At 39.2% G+C, this 17400-nt stretch overlaps 1 protein-coding gene across 3 annotated transcripts in view; it reads right to left on the bottom strand.

Annotated features, from left to right (window-relative positions):
- Positions 1-12672, bottom strand: part of LOC150089362 (protein KRTCAP2 homolog) — an 85468-nt gene extending 72796 nt beyond the window's left edge. Inside the window, exon 1 of one of the 3 annotated variants that reach the window (XM_090368544.1) lies at positions 12555-12672. In XM_090368544.1, coding sequence (XP_090224670.1) covers positions 12555-12558 — 4 coding nt within the window. In that variant the 5' untranslated portion in view covers positions 12559-12672. Of the gene's footprint in view, positions 1-11908; positions 12059-12554 lie in introns of those variants that run through there. The other 2 variants (XM_090368545.1, XM_090368546.1) reach the window with 2 other exon arrangements.
- Between the last annotated feature and the right edge of the window lie 4728 nt (positions 12673-17400).

Below are 17400 nucleotides of genomic sequence, written 5' to 3'. Positions count from 1 at the left end.
TGTATATATTTGGGCAGATAATTTTGTTCCTACAGATCTTGTATATGAGCCCCCAGGGGTCAGTGCTCCCTGCTTGGGAAACAAATTGTCTCCAAGACTTTAATTTGTTCTCTACGATGGCTTTATGGTAGATTTTTCGCTTCTCAGTGTACTCTTGCTTGAGAGCATTAACTTCGGGATCAGGCCAGAGCCTGCGTCGTTGAAAGGCTCTCTGTGCCACATGCATTTGTTTTCTGAGATCGGTAAGTTCCTGTGTACACCAAGGAGTATGAAGAGTGTGCACTTTCTTTCACTTGGCAGCATATTTAGTGGCTCTGAAGAGGGATGACTGTACATAAAAAGCATATTCAGCTGCAGAGAGGATGTTAAGATTTGGAGCTGTCGCTTTAAAGTCAAGGTTCAGAGATGCTCTAAATTTAGCCCAATTAATGTTTCGTATTGAGAATCTTCTAAGGTCCTCCAGATTGTTGCCATTGTTCTTTGGTGCTGCAGCTGTGATAGTGAATGAGATGGCACGGTGGTCACTGTTAGAACGTCCCACTCTGCAATGTGATTCGAAACTGGGGGTGAGGTCGATGTTGGACTCCCCATGCACGTTGGAGAAAGTGTAAGGTTTACCACCTTCATTGTGTATCGTCCAGTTGGGGGCAAGAATGCAGTCCTCAAGGAGGGCGCCACGAGAATCAGTTTGGTTACTGTGCCAAAGATGGGATTTGGCATTAGAATTTGTTGTTAAGACAAGGTTGGCATGTCCCATTCTGCTTTGGAAGTCCTCAATCAGGTTTAGGGCTTCTTGAATATCACCTGTTAGTGGGCAGTAGAGAGAAACAAGGTAGAAGGATAGTTCTTGGGTAGCAAAATGAATACAGGAGGAGTTCTGGGTACACAGGCTGGGTATCGATGTGGTGACAATCTGATTGTTCAGGACGATAATAGCGGCCTTTGGATAAACTGCCACAGTGTAAAACATCCTGGATGCAATAGGATATCCCGTGATTTTGAAAGAGTTTCCACCAGCTTTGGAGGTGCAATATGGCTCCTGCAGACAGATAATATCGCATTTCCTCTCCAGGGCAGCAAGCCTGATCTCATCCGCCACCATTCTTGAACGATGTGCATCCACCTGAAGGATTTTGATTCTGGGCCCTTGGTTGTGGTTTCTCTGGTTTGTGCTGCAATTTGTTGTTATTCATGGAGGATTTTCGTACTGACTAATTCAACTGCACGGGAGATACTCGGGGCATTTGGAGTCTCGGACAGAGTGGTTGTGATCCTTATTTCTGCGTTTGCAATTTACACATTTGGGGGAGTCCGCTTTGTTTGGACAGTCTGCAAAAACGTGCCCACCTTCTGCGCAATGTCTGCAAGACACAACCTTGTGTGTGCAGTATTGAAATGAGTGGCCATAGGACAAGCACTTGAAGCATTTAGACACCACTGTGAATCTTCTAAATTTGTGTGAGGATACCCCTAAGAATATTCTGTCATTACCTAAGATGTGCTTTAGGATATTGGGGGGGAAGCCTATGACCCAGTTTGTCAGTTGGTTCTTGGACCCTGTGCTAAATCTAAATGTTAGCTTCTGTCTGATTTCATCCGGGGAAATTCAAACTCCTGCAGGTTTTTGTAGATGTCTTCCGGTATTTCCTCTTTCGTGTACTCCTTTGGCACATTGTAGATTAGTATAGGATTCGAAAGTTTTGGTTTCTCGTGGGTTAATCCTACTAAGTTAAGAGTTGTTGTATTAGTAATCCTGCTCAAATCCTCTCCATTGATGGCCTCAACAAGGACTCCTTTATTTCTGACTGTTCCGATGCTCTTTATTTTAACTTCTTTGTGTTCAGTTCACAAGGTTTCTTCCACTATTTTCCTGACTTCCTGGCTGGATTCAAGCTGTGATTTTTCTGTGGGACAAAAGATTACAATGTGCTGCGATTCTTTTTGTGAGCCTGGGGGATCTGAAGTTGCATGCAATAGTTTTGCACATGGAGCAATGCCCTGGGCCTGATCCTTAGTAACCCTATTTGGTACTGTGGTACCAAATAGGTACCACAGTACCTATTTGGTACTGTGGTACCTATTTGCCTACTTCTTTACAGTGTCTGCATATGTTATGGGTCCTTTCACCCTTCCTGCCATAAGGTTGTCAAAATGATCAGCCCTGATTTGCAGTTCTGCTGTCTTCACTTTTAACTTTTCATTCCTGATAATGAGTGCTGTGGTTATGGACTCCAATTCAGCCCAAAGTCCCTGGATGAAGTTGTTGTTCGAGTTTGCATTTTTGTTTGTTTCAATTTCCATGTAGTCAAGCAGTGTCATTTTCAGATTAGTCATTTCTGCATAAATTAGTGCGGGACAAAGGTTATCATTTTAGTCCGAAAGTAGAAGTGAGCCATGAAGGCCATTAAAACCCCTATTCCCACTGTGGCCAGGAGAACTTTTATTTTTAGTGGTTTCTTTAGTGAAAGTGTGGTATCTTCTGCTTTAGATGCAGAGTGATCGTTAGTCTCATCAGACTCTTCAGAGAAGGCCTCCGGTCTCACATCGTCGCAATTCGGGATTTCAGAGCTAGGTGGTGACACTTTTGCCTTTCTGTTTCTTTTTCTCCTTCATTTTAATTTAACTGATTTCTTTTCCCTTAACGCACTCTTCCCTTGGGTACCTGGAGAGGGTGGGGGAGGGGATCGATTCTTTCATTAACAGAGCGGTTTTTGCAAGAGCTGCACTACTCTTCAGTGGTGTTTTCTGCGGAAGGGGAGAAAATTCTTCCAATTCATCCTCAGTAGAATCACTAGAGGAGGAGGAGCTGGGACTATCGCTTGAGCTCATGCTTACCATTTCACCCAGTGCTGTCTGTGCAAGTGAAAAGTTACTTAACACATACAAAATAAGTCAAAAATTACAACTTATTTTAGTTGGCTAGACTTGTCTCTGTTGAATGTAGTAAATCCGCTTGTACGAGGCATAGCTAACTGCTAAGAGACAGTAAATGACATGTGTCGCCATGGTCACCTGACTGCAAGTACAAACCCATAGCGCATTTGCCTGACCTTGACCTGTAGCGGTAGTAGCTCTGGTCAGCCGTAAGTAGCAAAACAGCAAATTTTGCAGTATGAGAAAACTATAAATAATAAATACCTGGATGTCCAAGTCCCCACACAATGGACATCCTCTTGTTCAGTGTCAATTTAGGAATACACCAACATCAAAATCGTGATATAAACATCTGTTAATTTAACTGATTAACCGGAGCTACAAAGACACATAGCCATACAACAGAAGAGCAGCACCCTATCCCTGATAGGATGGATCGAAGTAAAAGACATTGCAAAGGAATACAACATCCCTTCACCTACTTTATCTACAATACTGAAAATACGAAAAACTTGGAGTGTGCGCCACTGGAGCAGCGATAAAAAACAGGTAACAAATTTGTGGTGCAAAACACGAGAAGCTGGAAATAAAACTTTGAGTGGTACCAACAAATCGTGCATCTAATTTGTCAATATCAGATCCGATTTTGAAATAAAAGGCAAATTATCTAGCTCAGAATCATGGAATTAGCAACTTCAAAAGCAATAGTGGCTGGCTCCAAAGATTTAAAAACGGGAATAACTTGGTTTTGCAAAATGCTAGAGGGGATTCTGGATTAGTAGAAAAAGAAAAGGCTACAGACTAGTTGTGTTCTGTACAGTCCATTCTCGAAAAATATGAGGCAAAGAATATTTCTAATCTTGACGAGATAGGTTTATTTTATAATTTGCTGCCAAAATAAAAAAAAAATTGCTGTTCAAAGAGAGTCTTGTCAGAGTGTAAAATTAGTAAACAAAACTCACTGTTCTGTAATTCAGATGGCAGTACAAAACTGCACCCACTTGTGATTGGTAAGTTCTCCAAGCCAAGACATTTTAAAGAAGTTAACCAACTTCCCTGTGATTATAAGGCCAATAGAAGTGCTTGGCTTACCGTCAAAATTTTTTAGTCTTGGTTATCAAAAGTGGACAGAAGAATGGCTTCAGAAAAAAGGAAAATTTTGATGATTCTAGATCGCTGTACAGCAGATTCTTCCGAGACACTTAAGTTGACAAATATACAGCTGTTGTTTTTACCACTCCATAACACCAGTTTTAAGCAGCCATTGGAACAATGCATTATTTATAACCTCAAGAGATCATACAGAGCCAGCCTGATAAGGTAATTTATCAGCAACATAGAAGCAGGGAACAATTTGCAGCCAACTGGAATGTCTTGGATGCTATCCGTAATCTTGTTATTGCTTGGGACAGTATTGCATCAAATGTAATAATCAACTGCTTCAGAAAGAGTAGGTTTGGAAAGAATATCATCAAAAAACATGGTCCAGCAGATGAATGTGATAGCAACACTAAAGAATGGGGTAATTTGAAAACGTATATGAATTTTGTTGGCAAATTTGAAGAGTTTGTGAAGGTGAATGATGAAGTTGCTACCATGCAATGCCAACACCAGAAGAGTTGCTGAGCACAAGGCAAAACAATGATGTTGATTTTGTTACCGGCAACAGCAAAGTGAAGCAGCACACACAAACTGCCATCAAAAAAATATGTCCAAAATGCATTGAGCATAATAGAGAATGTGTTGGCCTGCAGTAATGTTGATAAAGAAACAACATTGCATTTGATAATGTCTGTGCTGTAGTTAAAAATGCATACAGGACAAACACTGCATAAACAACACTGGATTCTTTCTTTAAATTAGATTAATTTATTAAAAAGTTAATGGTTTGTATGTCTCCTTTTATATTAAGATTGTAATTCTTTTTAGCGTGATACTAAAATATTGTTATACCTGTTCACAGGATACCTGTTCCCCTCTAAGGGGGCTTAGAGGGGAACAGGTATCCTGTGTGTTATCAGACACTCAGCCTAAAACACTGATGGATCCAATATCTCTCTATTACAGAAGATTTAGGAGAAGTCCGGTTGGCCTGCCTTCCTAAAATCCACTCATGCACACCTTCTCGATGGTAAGCCCTGTTACGTCACTTAGGTGGCAACGAACGTGTAGAGTGGTTCTCTTCAAGATGCCTGGTCAGCATGAAGAGGAAAAGACCAACCCCTCCAGCAATATGAAAGCACGACGAAACAAATGGCCCTCAGTCCCCAGCAGCTTTCACTCTCCCTCTTACGGCAGCGAGAGGATTAGAGTGGAAGCAGAGGGTGCTAAGAATCTCTGGGTACGACCAGGCTGCCATGCACGGAAACTGAACTTGGCCTGTTATAACGTAAGAACACTCATCGGTGAAGACAGGATATTAGAGCTGGAAAAGGAATTAGAAAATGTGAATTGGAATATCATCGGTTTGGCTGAAACAAGAAGAAGAAATGAATCACTTATAAGTTTATCAAGTGGAAATCTGCTGTACACCAATGGAAACAGTGAAAGGAGTGAAGGTGGAATTGGGTTTCTGGTCCATAAAGATTTTAAAAACAACATTTTGGAATTCAAAAGTACATCACCAAGAGTGTCAAGACTAATACTCAAGATTTCTAAGAGATACAAGCTAAAGATTATAATGATTTATGCACCAACATCGAGCCATGATGATGAAGAGGTTGAAGAAATGTACACTGAAACTGAGAGTCTTCTAGATGAGCAGAAAACCCACTACACTATTATTATGGGAGACTTCAATGCTAAGGTTGGAAAAAGACAAAACAGCACAGAAAGGGGAACTATAGGAAATTTTGGAATTGGTGAAAGAAATGAAAGAGGTGAAAGACTTGTGGAATTTGCAGAATCTCAAGGACTGTCAGTAATGAACACTTTTTTCAAGAAAAGGGTGAACAGAAAGTGGACATGGAAGAGTCCAAATGGATTAACTACTAATGAAATCGACTTCATCCTCACTAATAGAAGATATATTGTGAAAGATGTCACCGTCCTGAATAAGGTAAATGTTGGAAGTGATCACAGAATGGTAAGATGTACACTTGATATAGATGTAGGAAAGGAAAGGAAAAAACTGACTCGAGTAAATAATACAAAGGTCTTTGAGATAACAGAAGAGGAGAAAAAGCAGTATGTACTGGAACTTAAGAACAAGTTTGAGCTTCTGCAGACTGCTGAGGACCAAGATATCGACGAGGAATATTACAACTTTTTGAAAGTGATAAAGCCCAAGAAACCTATAGGGAAAAAGAAATCCAAAGAAGAAAAAATTAGTCAAGAAACACTTGTCATGATGAACCGAAGACGACAAATGAAAAGTAAGAAAAACACTGACAGGGAGAAAATTGAGTATACTGAGTTATGCAAAGCCATTAGAAAGAGACTCAGAGAGGACATAAGAAGATTTAACACAAGAAAAGTAGAACAAGCATTAAGGGAAAACAAAGGATTTAAATCAGCAGCCATGAGCAGTAATACAGAAAGACAAATGATACTGAAACTGAAGAATAGCGATGGTGTACTTATAAACAGCAGAGAAGGCATAATTCAAATAGCAGAAGACTACTATAGAGAATTATACAAGGAGCAGGGGAATGATGCCAGCAGTGGGGAAGATGGATTGCAAAGTAGCAACACATACGACATACCCAATATTCTTCCTGATGAGGTAGAACATGCATTGAAGAAAATGAAGAATCAGAAAGCCCCGGGGGAAGATGAAGTTACTGTAGAGTTGTTAAAATTGGGAGGAAGAGACATAACACAAAAACTGGCAAGGCTCTTCACAAAGTGCATTAGAAAAGGTGTGACGCCTAAGCAGTGGAATAATGCAATCATAGTTTTGCTGCATAAGAAAGGAGATAAATCAGAAATTGGAAATTATAGACCAATTAGCTTGTTATCCCACATCTACAAGTTGTTCACAAGGGTCATTACTAACAGATTAGAAAGAATACTGGATGAGAATCAACCGAAAGAGCAAGCTGGCTTTAGGACAGGATTCTCAACTATGGATCACCTTCATGTAATATCACAGCTAATGGAGAAAGCAAATGAATATAAAACACCATTATGCCTGGCATTTGTGGATTATGAAAAGGCATTTGACTCCATACAGCATAAGGCAATGTTTCGGGCACTGGAAAGACAAGGCATTGATACCCCATATATTATGATTTTGAAGAAAATATATGAGAGTGCTACCTCCTTTATTAGTCTAGACAAAGACAGTAGGAAATTTAAAATTGAGAAAGGAGTTAGACAAGGAGACACAATATCTCCGAAGCTGTTTACTGCTGCCCTTGAGGAAGCTTTCAGAAGATTAGACTGGTCGCAGAAAGGAGTCAATGTGAATGGAGAGTACCTAAACCATTTGCGATTTGCAGATGACATTGTGGTCATAAGCCATGATCCCAAAGAATTAGAGGAAAATCTTAATCAGTTATGCACAGCTAGTAAGGATTTTGGACTAAAGATGAATATGGCTAAAACAAAAGTAATGATGAACAAGTATGCCACAGAAAGGGAAATAATGATTGAAGGAGCAGTAATTGAAAAGGTGGAGTCATATACTTATCTGGGACAAGTTATTAGCTGTAATAATGATAAATGGCTGGAAGTCAAGAGAAGAATAAATTTTGGATGGATAGCATTCAGGAAATATAGTCACATACTGAAGAGCAATATCCCAGTTTGTCTGAAACGTAAAATAATGGACCAATGTATACTCCCTACCATGACTTATGGAAGTGAAACTTGGGCACTCACCAAAAGAATGGAAGAGAAGCTGAGAACCACACAGCGAAGAATGGAACGAATCATATTGGGAATAAGACTGTTAGATAAGAAGAGAAACACATAGATTAGGCAACAAACTCAAGTAAAGGACATTCTTATCAAAACTAAAGAACTAAAATGGTCTTGGGCAGGACACATAGCTCGAAGACATGATGACAGATGGACTAAGAAAATAACAGAATGGTATCCAAGAGGAGCTAGAAGAAAACCTGGAAGACAAAGGCGGAGATGGATAGATGAAATTCATGAGTTTGTGGGTAGTAAATGGATGTCCAGTGCTCAAAACAGAAGCAACTGGAAAGTTGCTGGAGAGGCCTTCATCCTGCAGTGGATTGAAAATGGCTGATGATGATGATGATGATGACTAAAATATTGTATATTTCGAAATATATAGTGTACAATATTTTCTTTTCTGTTAATTGCTTTTCTCTTAGTTTATCTTACAAATAAAATAAAACTTTAAAAAATGTGTTATTTCTGTTACTGTGTTGTTAGACAAGGCTTTTGTTTTTATTTTATTTTATTAATTTAAATTAATTTATTTAATTTATTTTTGATATTATTATTCTTGGATATATAATATGTACAAAAAAAAAAAAAAAAAACAGTAAAATTTTGACATTTTTGGGGGACCTCATTACTACAAACTTCAAAACATGAAAATTTAGGTCCCTTGAACTTAATATTAACAAGATTTGACCTTAGCGATTTATGAAGCTGTTTTATAGGTAAAGGTAAAGAAAGAGTAGTTTTCCACATTCTTGAAGGGACAGATCACATGCTACAGGGCAGAAAAACAGTAGAACTACTAGTGGCTATTTTAGCTGCCAGTTATCAAGTAATGAGTGAATACACATGCCAGCAGGTCAATTTATTGATGGATAAATAGCATACAATTTCTCCCAATCTGGAGTAAACATGTTTCCAAGCTGGATGCACAGGTTAATTTTTGATTTTGATAGCATAATGTAGTAGTAAAATTTATCACTGTAGAGAGAGCTGAGGGTCATGAGCTTCAGCGTAAAAGCTCTGCACAGATGTGCAATAGGCTCCATGAGTAATGCTTAGGCCACCGTGATGAACAAGGCCCAAAATCTCGAGGTAATAATCTCATAATCTAACCTTGTTCTTATGATAGCACGATATAAGTGAATTATAATAATGATCAGCACCCCATGATTTAGATGTTAACACTCTCAAAATGTGTAATTTCTTGAAACAGGTAGCTCTAAGCTGTTTGATATGGTCAAGAAAGGTCAATTTTTTATCTAAGGTTAGATCAAGAAATTGGATAGAAGCCTCAAGAGATATGTCAGAGTCGCCCAGCTTTAGAACTGGATCAGGATGAAAACTGTCTTCTACAGATATGAACTGTGACAGTTTTTTCAAGTAATATGTGAAAATCATTATCTACAGCCCACACTGTAATCATGTTAAGAGTACTTTGAAGTTCCCTCTCAATCATTCTCATGTTTTGGGATTGGCAAGATAGGCTGAAATCATCTGCATACAAAGTAGTAAAAACAGTGTTTGGAATGATCTTAGTTACCGAGATCATTTTTATAATGAATAGGGTGGCATTTAAAACTGAGCCCTGTGGAACTCCTTGGATGAAGTTATAAGAGAGGGTGGATTGAATGCGGATCTGGAGACAGGTGCTTCGGAAAGTTCTGTATAAACTTTAGCAAATTGCCTCTGAAGCCTAATGTGTAGATTGTGGAACGAATTTCATATCGCCAAGCTGTGTCAAAAGCTTTCTTGATGTCTAAATAAACTCTAGTAAAATGTTCCTTTCTTATGAAAGCACTGTGAATCTGGGTTTCTATTTGAATCAAGAGGTCTAAATTTGGTTTACTTATATGCGATGAGCTGATAAGGCTGTACTTGCTTGGCAACCAGGCAAGACAAGAGTTCACCATTTCTTCCATTATTCTGCCCATACAGCTGATGAATGCAATAGGCCAATAGGGATGTGGATTCATTGAGTCTTTGCCAGGTTTTAATAATGCTATGATATATCAATGTCACCAATTATCAGGGAAAGCATTTTCTGAAAAAATCCATGTATACAGTGGTAAGATATGAAGTGACTCTTAGCTCAGCTCTTTTAACATGGAATAGTGAACTCCATCAGCACCAGATTTTGAGCTGTTAAGAGCAAGCTACAGTTCAAGTATGGTAATGGGACAGTTGTATGGTTGATGGTAGTCATTGTCAAAATTTAAGGTCTGTTTTACAGCAAGGGATTTTAATTTTTGGGAGCCTGGTGAGTATGAGGATACAGCAGAAGTTTAAGAAAGACTTTCTGAGAGTGTTAACCGTTCTCGAGCCAGCAAATCATCATTCCCATTTACATTCAGGAGGAGGACATTTTTCCAGATGGTTTGTGTTTTGTTGGACCTTGCAATCGATGAAGCAAAACATTTCCATGACTCTCTTTTGCTTGTTCGTCGAATGCATCCGGCATTGCCTCTGGCTTTTTTAAACTGCACTAGATTTATGGCAGTAGGGTTTTTGCAAAAGCTATTCCAGGCATTATTTTTCTCTTGTTCGGCTTGGTTGCATTTGTAGTTCCGCCAGGGTTTTGGTCTTATTTGATGACTTGTGGATTCAAGGGTGGTCCTAGACTGAAGATGTGCAAATATCTCCCCTATTTAAAAAGAGTGATCAAAGTGAGTAATTACAGACCTGTAAGCTTGACTTCTGTTCCAGGAAAAGTAATGTTTGTTTGTTATTTGGTTTTTAGGAGCATTAGCAACTAAGACCATATTGCTCCGGGATATGCGGTGGTCATTCCCTGACCTTTCCGTATTCTCCGTATTTGGTGGTGATGGGCTCGAACCCCGGTCTAATCAAGAAGTGTGTGCTACGCACTACTTCTCCTTCCCACCTGGCTATGGAGGTGCCAGGAAAAGTAATAGACTCAGCGGTTGAAGAGAAGTATTACTGGATCAAGTTGAACAAAAATGCAGTCATAGAGCAATAAAAGAAAGGAACTATTAAGGGGATATAGTGTCTGACAAATCTGATTAGCTACTATGACACAGTCACAAAAGGAAATGGAACCAAAAAGTATTTTTGATATCTTGCACTCAGATTTCGATAAAACTTTTGATACTGTTCTACATGAAAAGCTATTGTATAAACTGAAGCAAGTACTCCACTCAGTGAGTGGCAGAAAACAATGTTTATTACTGGGCTTACTATATAATTTACAGTAAATTAATTATAATTTACTACATAATTACTGGGCTTACTATATATATAATTATTACTATATAATTTCAATAGTGAAGTCTCTCAGAATTCAGTACTCAGCCCTTCCATTACTTTTTTCAATATTTATTAAATATGTTGATGAAGACATCTCATTGTCATCAAAATCTTAGTCTAAGTTTACAGGTGATACAAAGGTTGGTTGGTTGGCCAGGTGAGTTTAGAAGTGACAACTGAGGTGTAACACTGATAAATGCAAAATAATACATACCCATTGGGTTGTACCACACTGAAGGTAGTGGTGCTCTGTTCAGTGCAGAGATTCTGCTAGGCCAGCTCGTGGTGTTCTGCCCGTAATGTAAAGGAATTTTGACAACAGGCACAAGGAGGTGATTATTGTGTTGTATAAGGTAATAGTTACGCCACATCTTGAGTACTATATACAGTGGCCACTGAATAAATTTAATTAAGGATTACACTATCAGAGTGCATGGACAGATGATGTAGGTAGGTTTTTTCCCCATAGCTGATGTTATAAAAGTTTACTTTCTTCCAACATTTTGCCACCATTAATACTAATAGCATCATAGCATGAGGATATGAAACTCAAACTGCCTTCACACAGCCTATGTGTTCTACAATCAATTAAATGCACATGATGAAGTGCAAGCATCACTACAACCACTAATTTTTTTTAACTACAAATAAATCATTTTACATTCATTTAAGATGTAAATGGATGAATAAACCATGGATGCTGAACAACATCGCCACTGAGTAAAAAAAAAACACATTGATGAGGCAAAATTTAAATTTAGAAATCATAAAATCTAAATGGTAATATTTAGTCAAATTTTAATATTAAATTCAAGAATAGCACAAAAAAAAGAATGACAAAATAATTATGCCAGAAGACAAAATAACCTAAACCTAAAAAAAAAAGGGCAAGATGGATTTCAATTGCCTTTTAAATGAAACCTCCAGTAGCTATGCAGTCATTTTGGTACAGTAGGTAGTTTGTGCTCCCCACTCCATTGGTTCCAAATATATCTTTTACGTAAGAACTCTTTATTGCATACAAAGTTTTACTGCATCGATGTTTACAAACTTAACCCAGAAGTTATGTAAAGATGGTTGGTGAATGCACTATATTTTTACTTCCCCCCCCCCCGGGTGATTCTGATCACAGATTTTTTTTTCTGTTTCTCACCTCGCCCACCTCAAGGTGGTTCTGATAACATTTTTTTCTATTTTCTCACCCCCCCCCCTTTATTTGCCACGCTTAAAAATCAAATGTAGGCGCCGGTGAATACGTAGCAAATTCAGATATTAAGCAAATTCCGACTACAATCAAACATACTTTTCAAATCCCTCTTTACCAAATTCGAGAAAAGGTGCAGCTTTATTAGTTGGGTTGATTTATTTAAGACTACAAAATACCAAACCAGCATTATTAGATTACCAAGCAAATACCTATATGAGTATAGGTATTTGATTATAGGATTAAATGAAAACCGCAACACTAATTTTTTTCTATGTTTGAAAAGAAGACGACAATAAAGCAAAAAAAAAAAAATACTATCATCAACATAAATAAGAAAATACGGTACCCATTTATACTTAGCGCTCAAGATTATTGGTAATGATGATACCACTTGTTACTTTAACTCCAAACATTCAGCGTGTCACAGGAAAGAACGACGACCTTCCAAGTGGCACTTAACACGCTGTTATTTGGCTCCTACATAATATAACTACAAAAAAACTAAAATAAAAAAAAATAATAATAATAAATAATATAATATAATAAAATAAAAAACAAATTACAATTCAGTGATATTCAGTATATCATATAATAGAGGATAGGTAAGGGAGTGGATGACAAAGCAAATGTTGCAATATAATTCTTCAATTTGGTTGTGCGAAATTAAAAAAAAAAAAAAAAAAGTGATAAAAATAAGTCTGTAGTGGTGTGGGTGTAAAGTGTTCATCGTCTAACGGCCCCAGGGGTTTCCCCCATCTCCGTGTTGTGTACTCTGTTTGTGAAACATAGAACACTGTGAAGGCCAGAGATTTTAAAAAGTGTAAGGTACATGTTTATGTTGTGTTGTTCCTCTGACCTTTTAGCCGTTGGGCCCCTAGTGGGATCCCCCGTTGCCCACACTTATCCCCCAGGAGGAAGGTTAGGTATAGAAGGATCGCATTAGAAGTACTCTGGCAGGCCCTGCCACCTAATTTCCTAAGATTTCAGTGGCAACGGCCTTAAAAAAAAAAAAATAAATAATAAATAAATAAATAAATAAAATGCATATTCAGTTAGAGTAGGGGTGAAGACTGAAAAGACGGAATAGATAGAAATATGGGGATGATAGGGAAGGCAACCCCAGAAAGGCCAGTGGGGACTGGCCCCACCAGGAGAAAAAGGAGGTGGCAGGGAGGAGGGGTTAAAGTACCCTTCCTCTCCTACCAGGGGAGGGGGGGTTAAAGCGAACCAAGTAAGGGTACCCAGTTCAGAATGCTAGTTGGCCAAGAAAAGCAGCTGACATCTAATGGCACGCTGGTGGCGTTATCAGTCTTCATCTAGGAGATTGTCTTATTAGTCACATCCGTGAGAGTAGTATACGAACCTTTTGTCTATCTTAGATTGTCTTCATTTGTGGGTTGTTTCTTTCAAAGGTTCTTCACTTGGTAGTTATCTTTGGTGGGTGTGAACTACCATACATTCTCCAAAGATATCACCCACCAAAGATAACTACCAAGTGAAGAACCTTTGGGTACCAACAGGGTCCCTGGGTTCATTTAGTAGAGGGTTATCACATTGCTGCGATTAGTTGTCTTCTCCTCAAGAAAAGCTGCTGTGCATAGTTGGTGAGAGCTTGATACTCTTCCTTAGTAACCAGTAAGTGGTTTTCTTTGCCTTTTGGTATAAAAGTCAGCTTTGTGATAAACTGGCAGTGGAGGTCATCGTAGAGAGGGAACTCGTGCATCAGGTGATCCCAGTCCTCATTTCCTCCACATAAGCTTGTTGGGTCCTCTTCTAGGCCAAAGGTTGTTAGTTTTGCCTTTACTGAACCATGGCCAGTAAGTAAATACGTGGCATACAGGCCTGGAGAAAACCATATTGGGGATTTTGGAGAGACTCTGCTAATATCTGGGATGAATCTCCTGGTGATTTCCCCCTTGGTTGAATTTATCCAGCAGTCCTGCCACACCTGCTGCATCTGTGCTTGAAGTCTCCTCTTCTCTATTTTTTGGCTGTTGGTAAGATTCGGCTCGAATCCCAAGCAGGTCTGAGACACGCCCTCAGAAAGATGATACAACATTCCAGTTCTCACCACCTCCAGGTCGAGGGGGAGGGCCCCCACCAGGACCTGGAGGGTGTGAGTACTCACAGCGCAGCAGGCATGAGAGATGGAGAGCAGGACCGTGCATTGAGTGGAATCCAGGATTCGTCTGTTTACTGCAATCGTAGCCTTGCCAAACCAAACTCCGGCTGCATACGTAATCACAGGAATGAAGATAGCCTTATAATACAACGAGCGGGTTCGCTTGCTGAGACCCCCAGTCCCGACGGGAGATCCTAGCAACCATGGCAGTATAGTTTCTTACTTTGGTTCTGATGTATTTGAGATGAGCTTGGAAGGGATCCAAATTCGCCTGACGTCGATTCAGTTGAACACCTGTGGGATAATTGGAACGGGAATTTATGTGTAGGGATGCGCAACGGCCATCTATTCCGACAGAGTGGAAAGCCTTGCAGGCAGCATGGCTGCAGATTCCTAGCGAGTTTTCCCTATGGGTATCTCAGAATCCAGATATAATTCTAGCTAAACCCCTCTGGGGCCAATTTTGAATGTCGGATCAGGGCACAAGCATAGTCTTCAATAGCTGAACGACTGCACTGAATAAAAATAAATACAAATTCCTGCACTAGAATCACCTCAAAAGTATTCTTTGATACACAAGTATTGTCACTGGGGCCAAATGCGGACCTACACCTGATAAATTTGCTTCATTAAAACTTGACTTTTTTTAAGAAACATAATGGTGTCTCAAAACATTTTGGTATGATAAAGTGTAAAAAACACTTTGCGATACTATGACCAAAAGTACTTGAACCCCCTCCATGAATAATGCTGTGTCAGAACCCCACTGCATGCTTATTTTAAGCGGATCAGCTATTTATGTCATTTTGTGCCATATGCAATATACTGTAAATGGAGTGCAATCTGTGGTCAATTTGCAATTTTCTCGTCGAAAAAATGTGAGTTTCCGGGAGGAAAAACTACATTTCGCCTGAGATAGACTAGCTGAACTTGTGTCTTCATCAATAACGGATTCGAACTGATCTTTTCACCCTGTATACGGAGGATGGTAATTATACCAACTGTACTACATACGAGTAAACTAATATAAATCTTGAGTCTGCCACTACAACAGTAAATCAGCAGCTAGTATCTGTTGGGATTGGAACTATTAAAAGGAGGTTAGGCAAGTTAAGGCGGGAAATCATTGGCAAAGGGTGCAAAGGAAAACAACAAAGATTTCTTTCCTTATGTAAACTACAGGGGGTAATTAGTTTGGTCCACTTGATTTTGGTGGTTCGACTGTTAATGATCCTGCTCAGATAGCTGACAAACTGAATGAGTATTTTGCATCTACATTCACAGCGCCTTATAAATTTGAGGAATTCTGAAAGAAAGGGGAGGACTAAGTTTACTAAATTCTAACAGGAAGCTAAATGATTTTGTAGTAACGGAGAACAAAGTGGAAGGGAAATTGTTGAAGGTAAACATAAAAAAGGCACCTGGGGCAGATGGAATCTATCGAGTTATATTGAAGGACGCAGCAAGGGAAGTAAGCAAACCCCTAGCCATAATTATGAGAGCATCCTTAGATTCAGGGGAGTCCCCATGGACTGGAGATGTGCAAATGTATCCCCAATATAGACCTGTCAGTTTAACTTCTGTTACGGGGAAAATATTGGAATCAATGGTTAAAGAAGTGATGCAGGATGATAGACTGCAGTTCAGACGCAGCATGGGTTTGTTAATGGGAAGTCCTGTCTGACCAATTTAATTGGATACTAGGAAGTGGCCACAAAAGAACTGGATGCAAAAAGTAATTTTAATATCATATTATTGGATTTCAGCAAAGCTTTTTATACTGTTGAACATGAAAGACTGCTGTACAAATTGGAGTAGTATGGCACTAAGGGCAAGTTGCTGCAATGGATAAAGGGATGGTTGAGTGGGAGACGGCAGAGAGTGGTAATAAGTGAACACTGCTCTATGTGGACTAATGTTATTAGTGTAGTCCCCAGGGTTCGGTGCTGAGCCCATTATTGTTTTGTGTATTTCTTAATGATATCGATAAAGGTATATCAGGCTTAATGTCCAAATTTGCAGGTGGTACAAGGGTTGGCAGGGTTGTTAATGATAGTAAAGACAGTATGCTACTACAACGGGATCTATAAAAGTTAGTGAAGTTTAATAATGACAAATGCAAAGTATTGCATACAGGTAGCAATAATCCACGAGAAACGTACCAACTGTGTGGTACTACACTCAAGAATGTGGAGAACGAAAAAGACCTGGAGATAATTGTACAGTCGGATATAAAGTTCTCTGAGCAGTGCAGACGGACTGCCACAGCTGGTCATGGAGTTTTGTTGATGATATATACGAATTTTGCCAGCAGAGACAAGGAGGTGATTATACATTTGTATTAGGCAATGGCCAGGCCACGTCTTGAGTACTGCATACAGGTCTGGAGGCCTCATTTTAAAAAAGGATGTAGAGTTGCTAGAACGAATACAGAGAAGGGCAGCAATATTCATAAGAGGAACAAAAGGGTTCTCTTAGCAGGAGAGGCTTAAATTCTATAAGAAGCAGCATCTGGAAACTAGGCATCTGCGAGGTGATCCGATTATTATTATTATTATTATTAGAAAGTCTGAAAGATATCATATGCGGAACCGGCCAAAAAAAAAAAAAAAAATTCCCTATTACCCTGAGAGAGAGAGAGAGAGAGAGAGAGAGAGAGAGAGAAGTAGAAAGGAATCACCAAGGAAAGGGAAGAATGACGATATCCAGCTCAGGACCCTAGGTGTGCCAAGCCCATACTCACCAGATGTGAGCCCCTGGGGATATATTTTCTGCATCGACCGGGAAACATGATATCTTGTCTGTGATTTTTCCAGTGCAATGGCTACTTAGGCCATATTGAACAATATGATATCCTTACCTGTGCCAATATTTTTATTGTTTCATCCGTAATGTGAGTGCATATTTGAAACAACATATGCACTGATTGATGTGTACAAGGCCTTGAATGGTTTGAGCAGGCTCAGTGCTGATGGGATACTTCCGCTTGCTCAGATTAAGAACCTGAGGGGGGAGGGAGAATAGATTCAAATTGAGGAAAGACAGTTATAGAATAGATGTGCGGAAGTTT

This window comes from Mastigoproctus giganteus, chromosome 2 (assembly GCF_048544385.1).
Source record: "Mastigoproctus giganteus isolate SK-2022 chromosome 2, ASM4854438v1, whole genome shotgun sequence".
Lineage (NCBI taxonomy): Eukaryota > Metazoa > Arthropoda > Arachnida > Uropygi > Thelyphonidae > Mastigoproctus > Mastigoproctus giganteus.
This window is presented reverse-complemented; position numbering and strand designations above follow the sequence as displayed.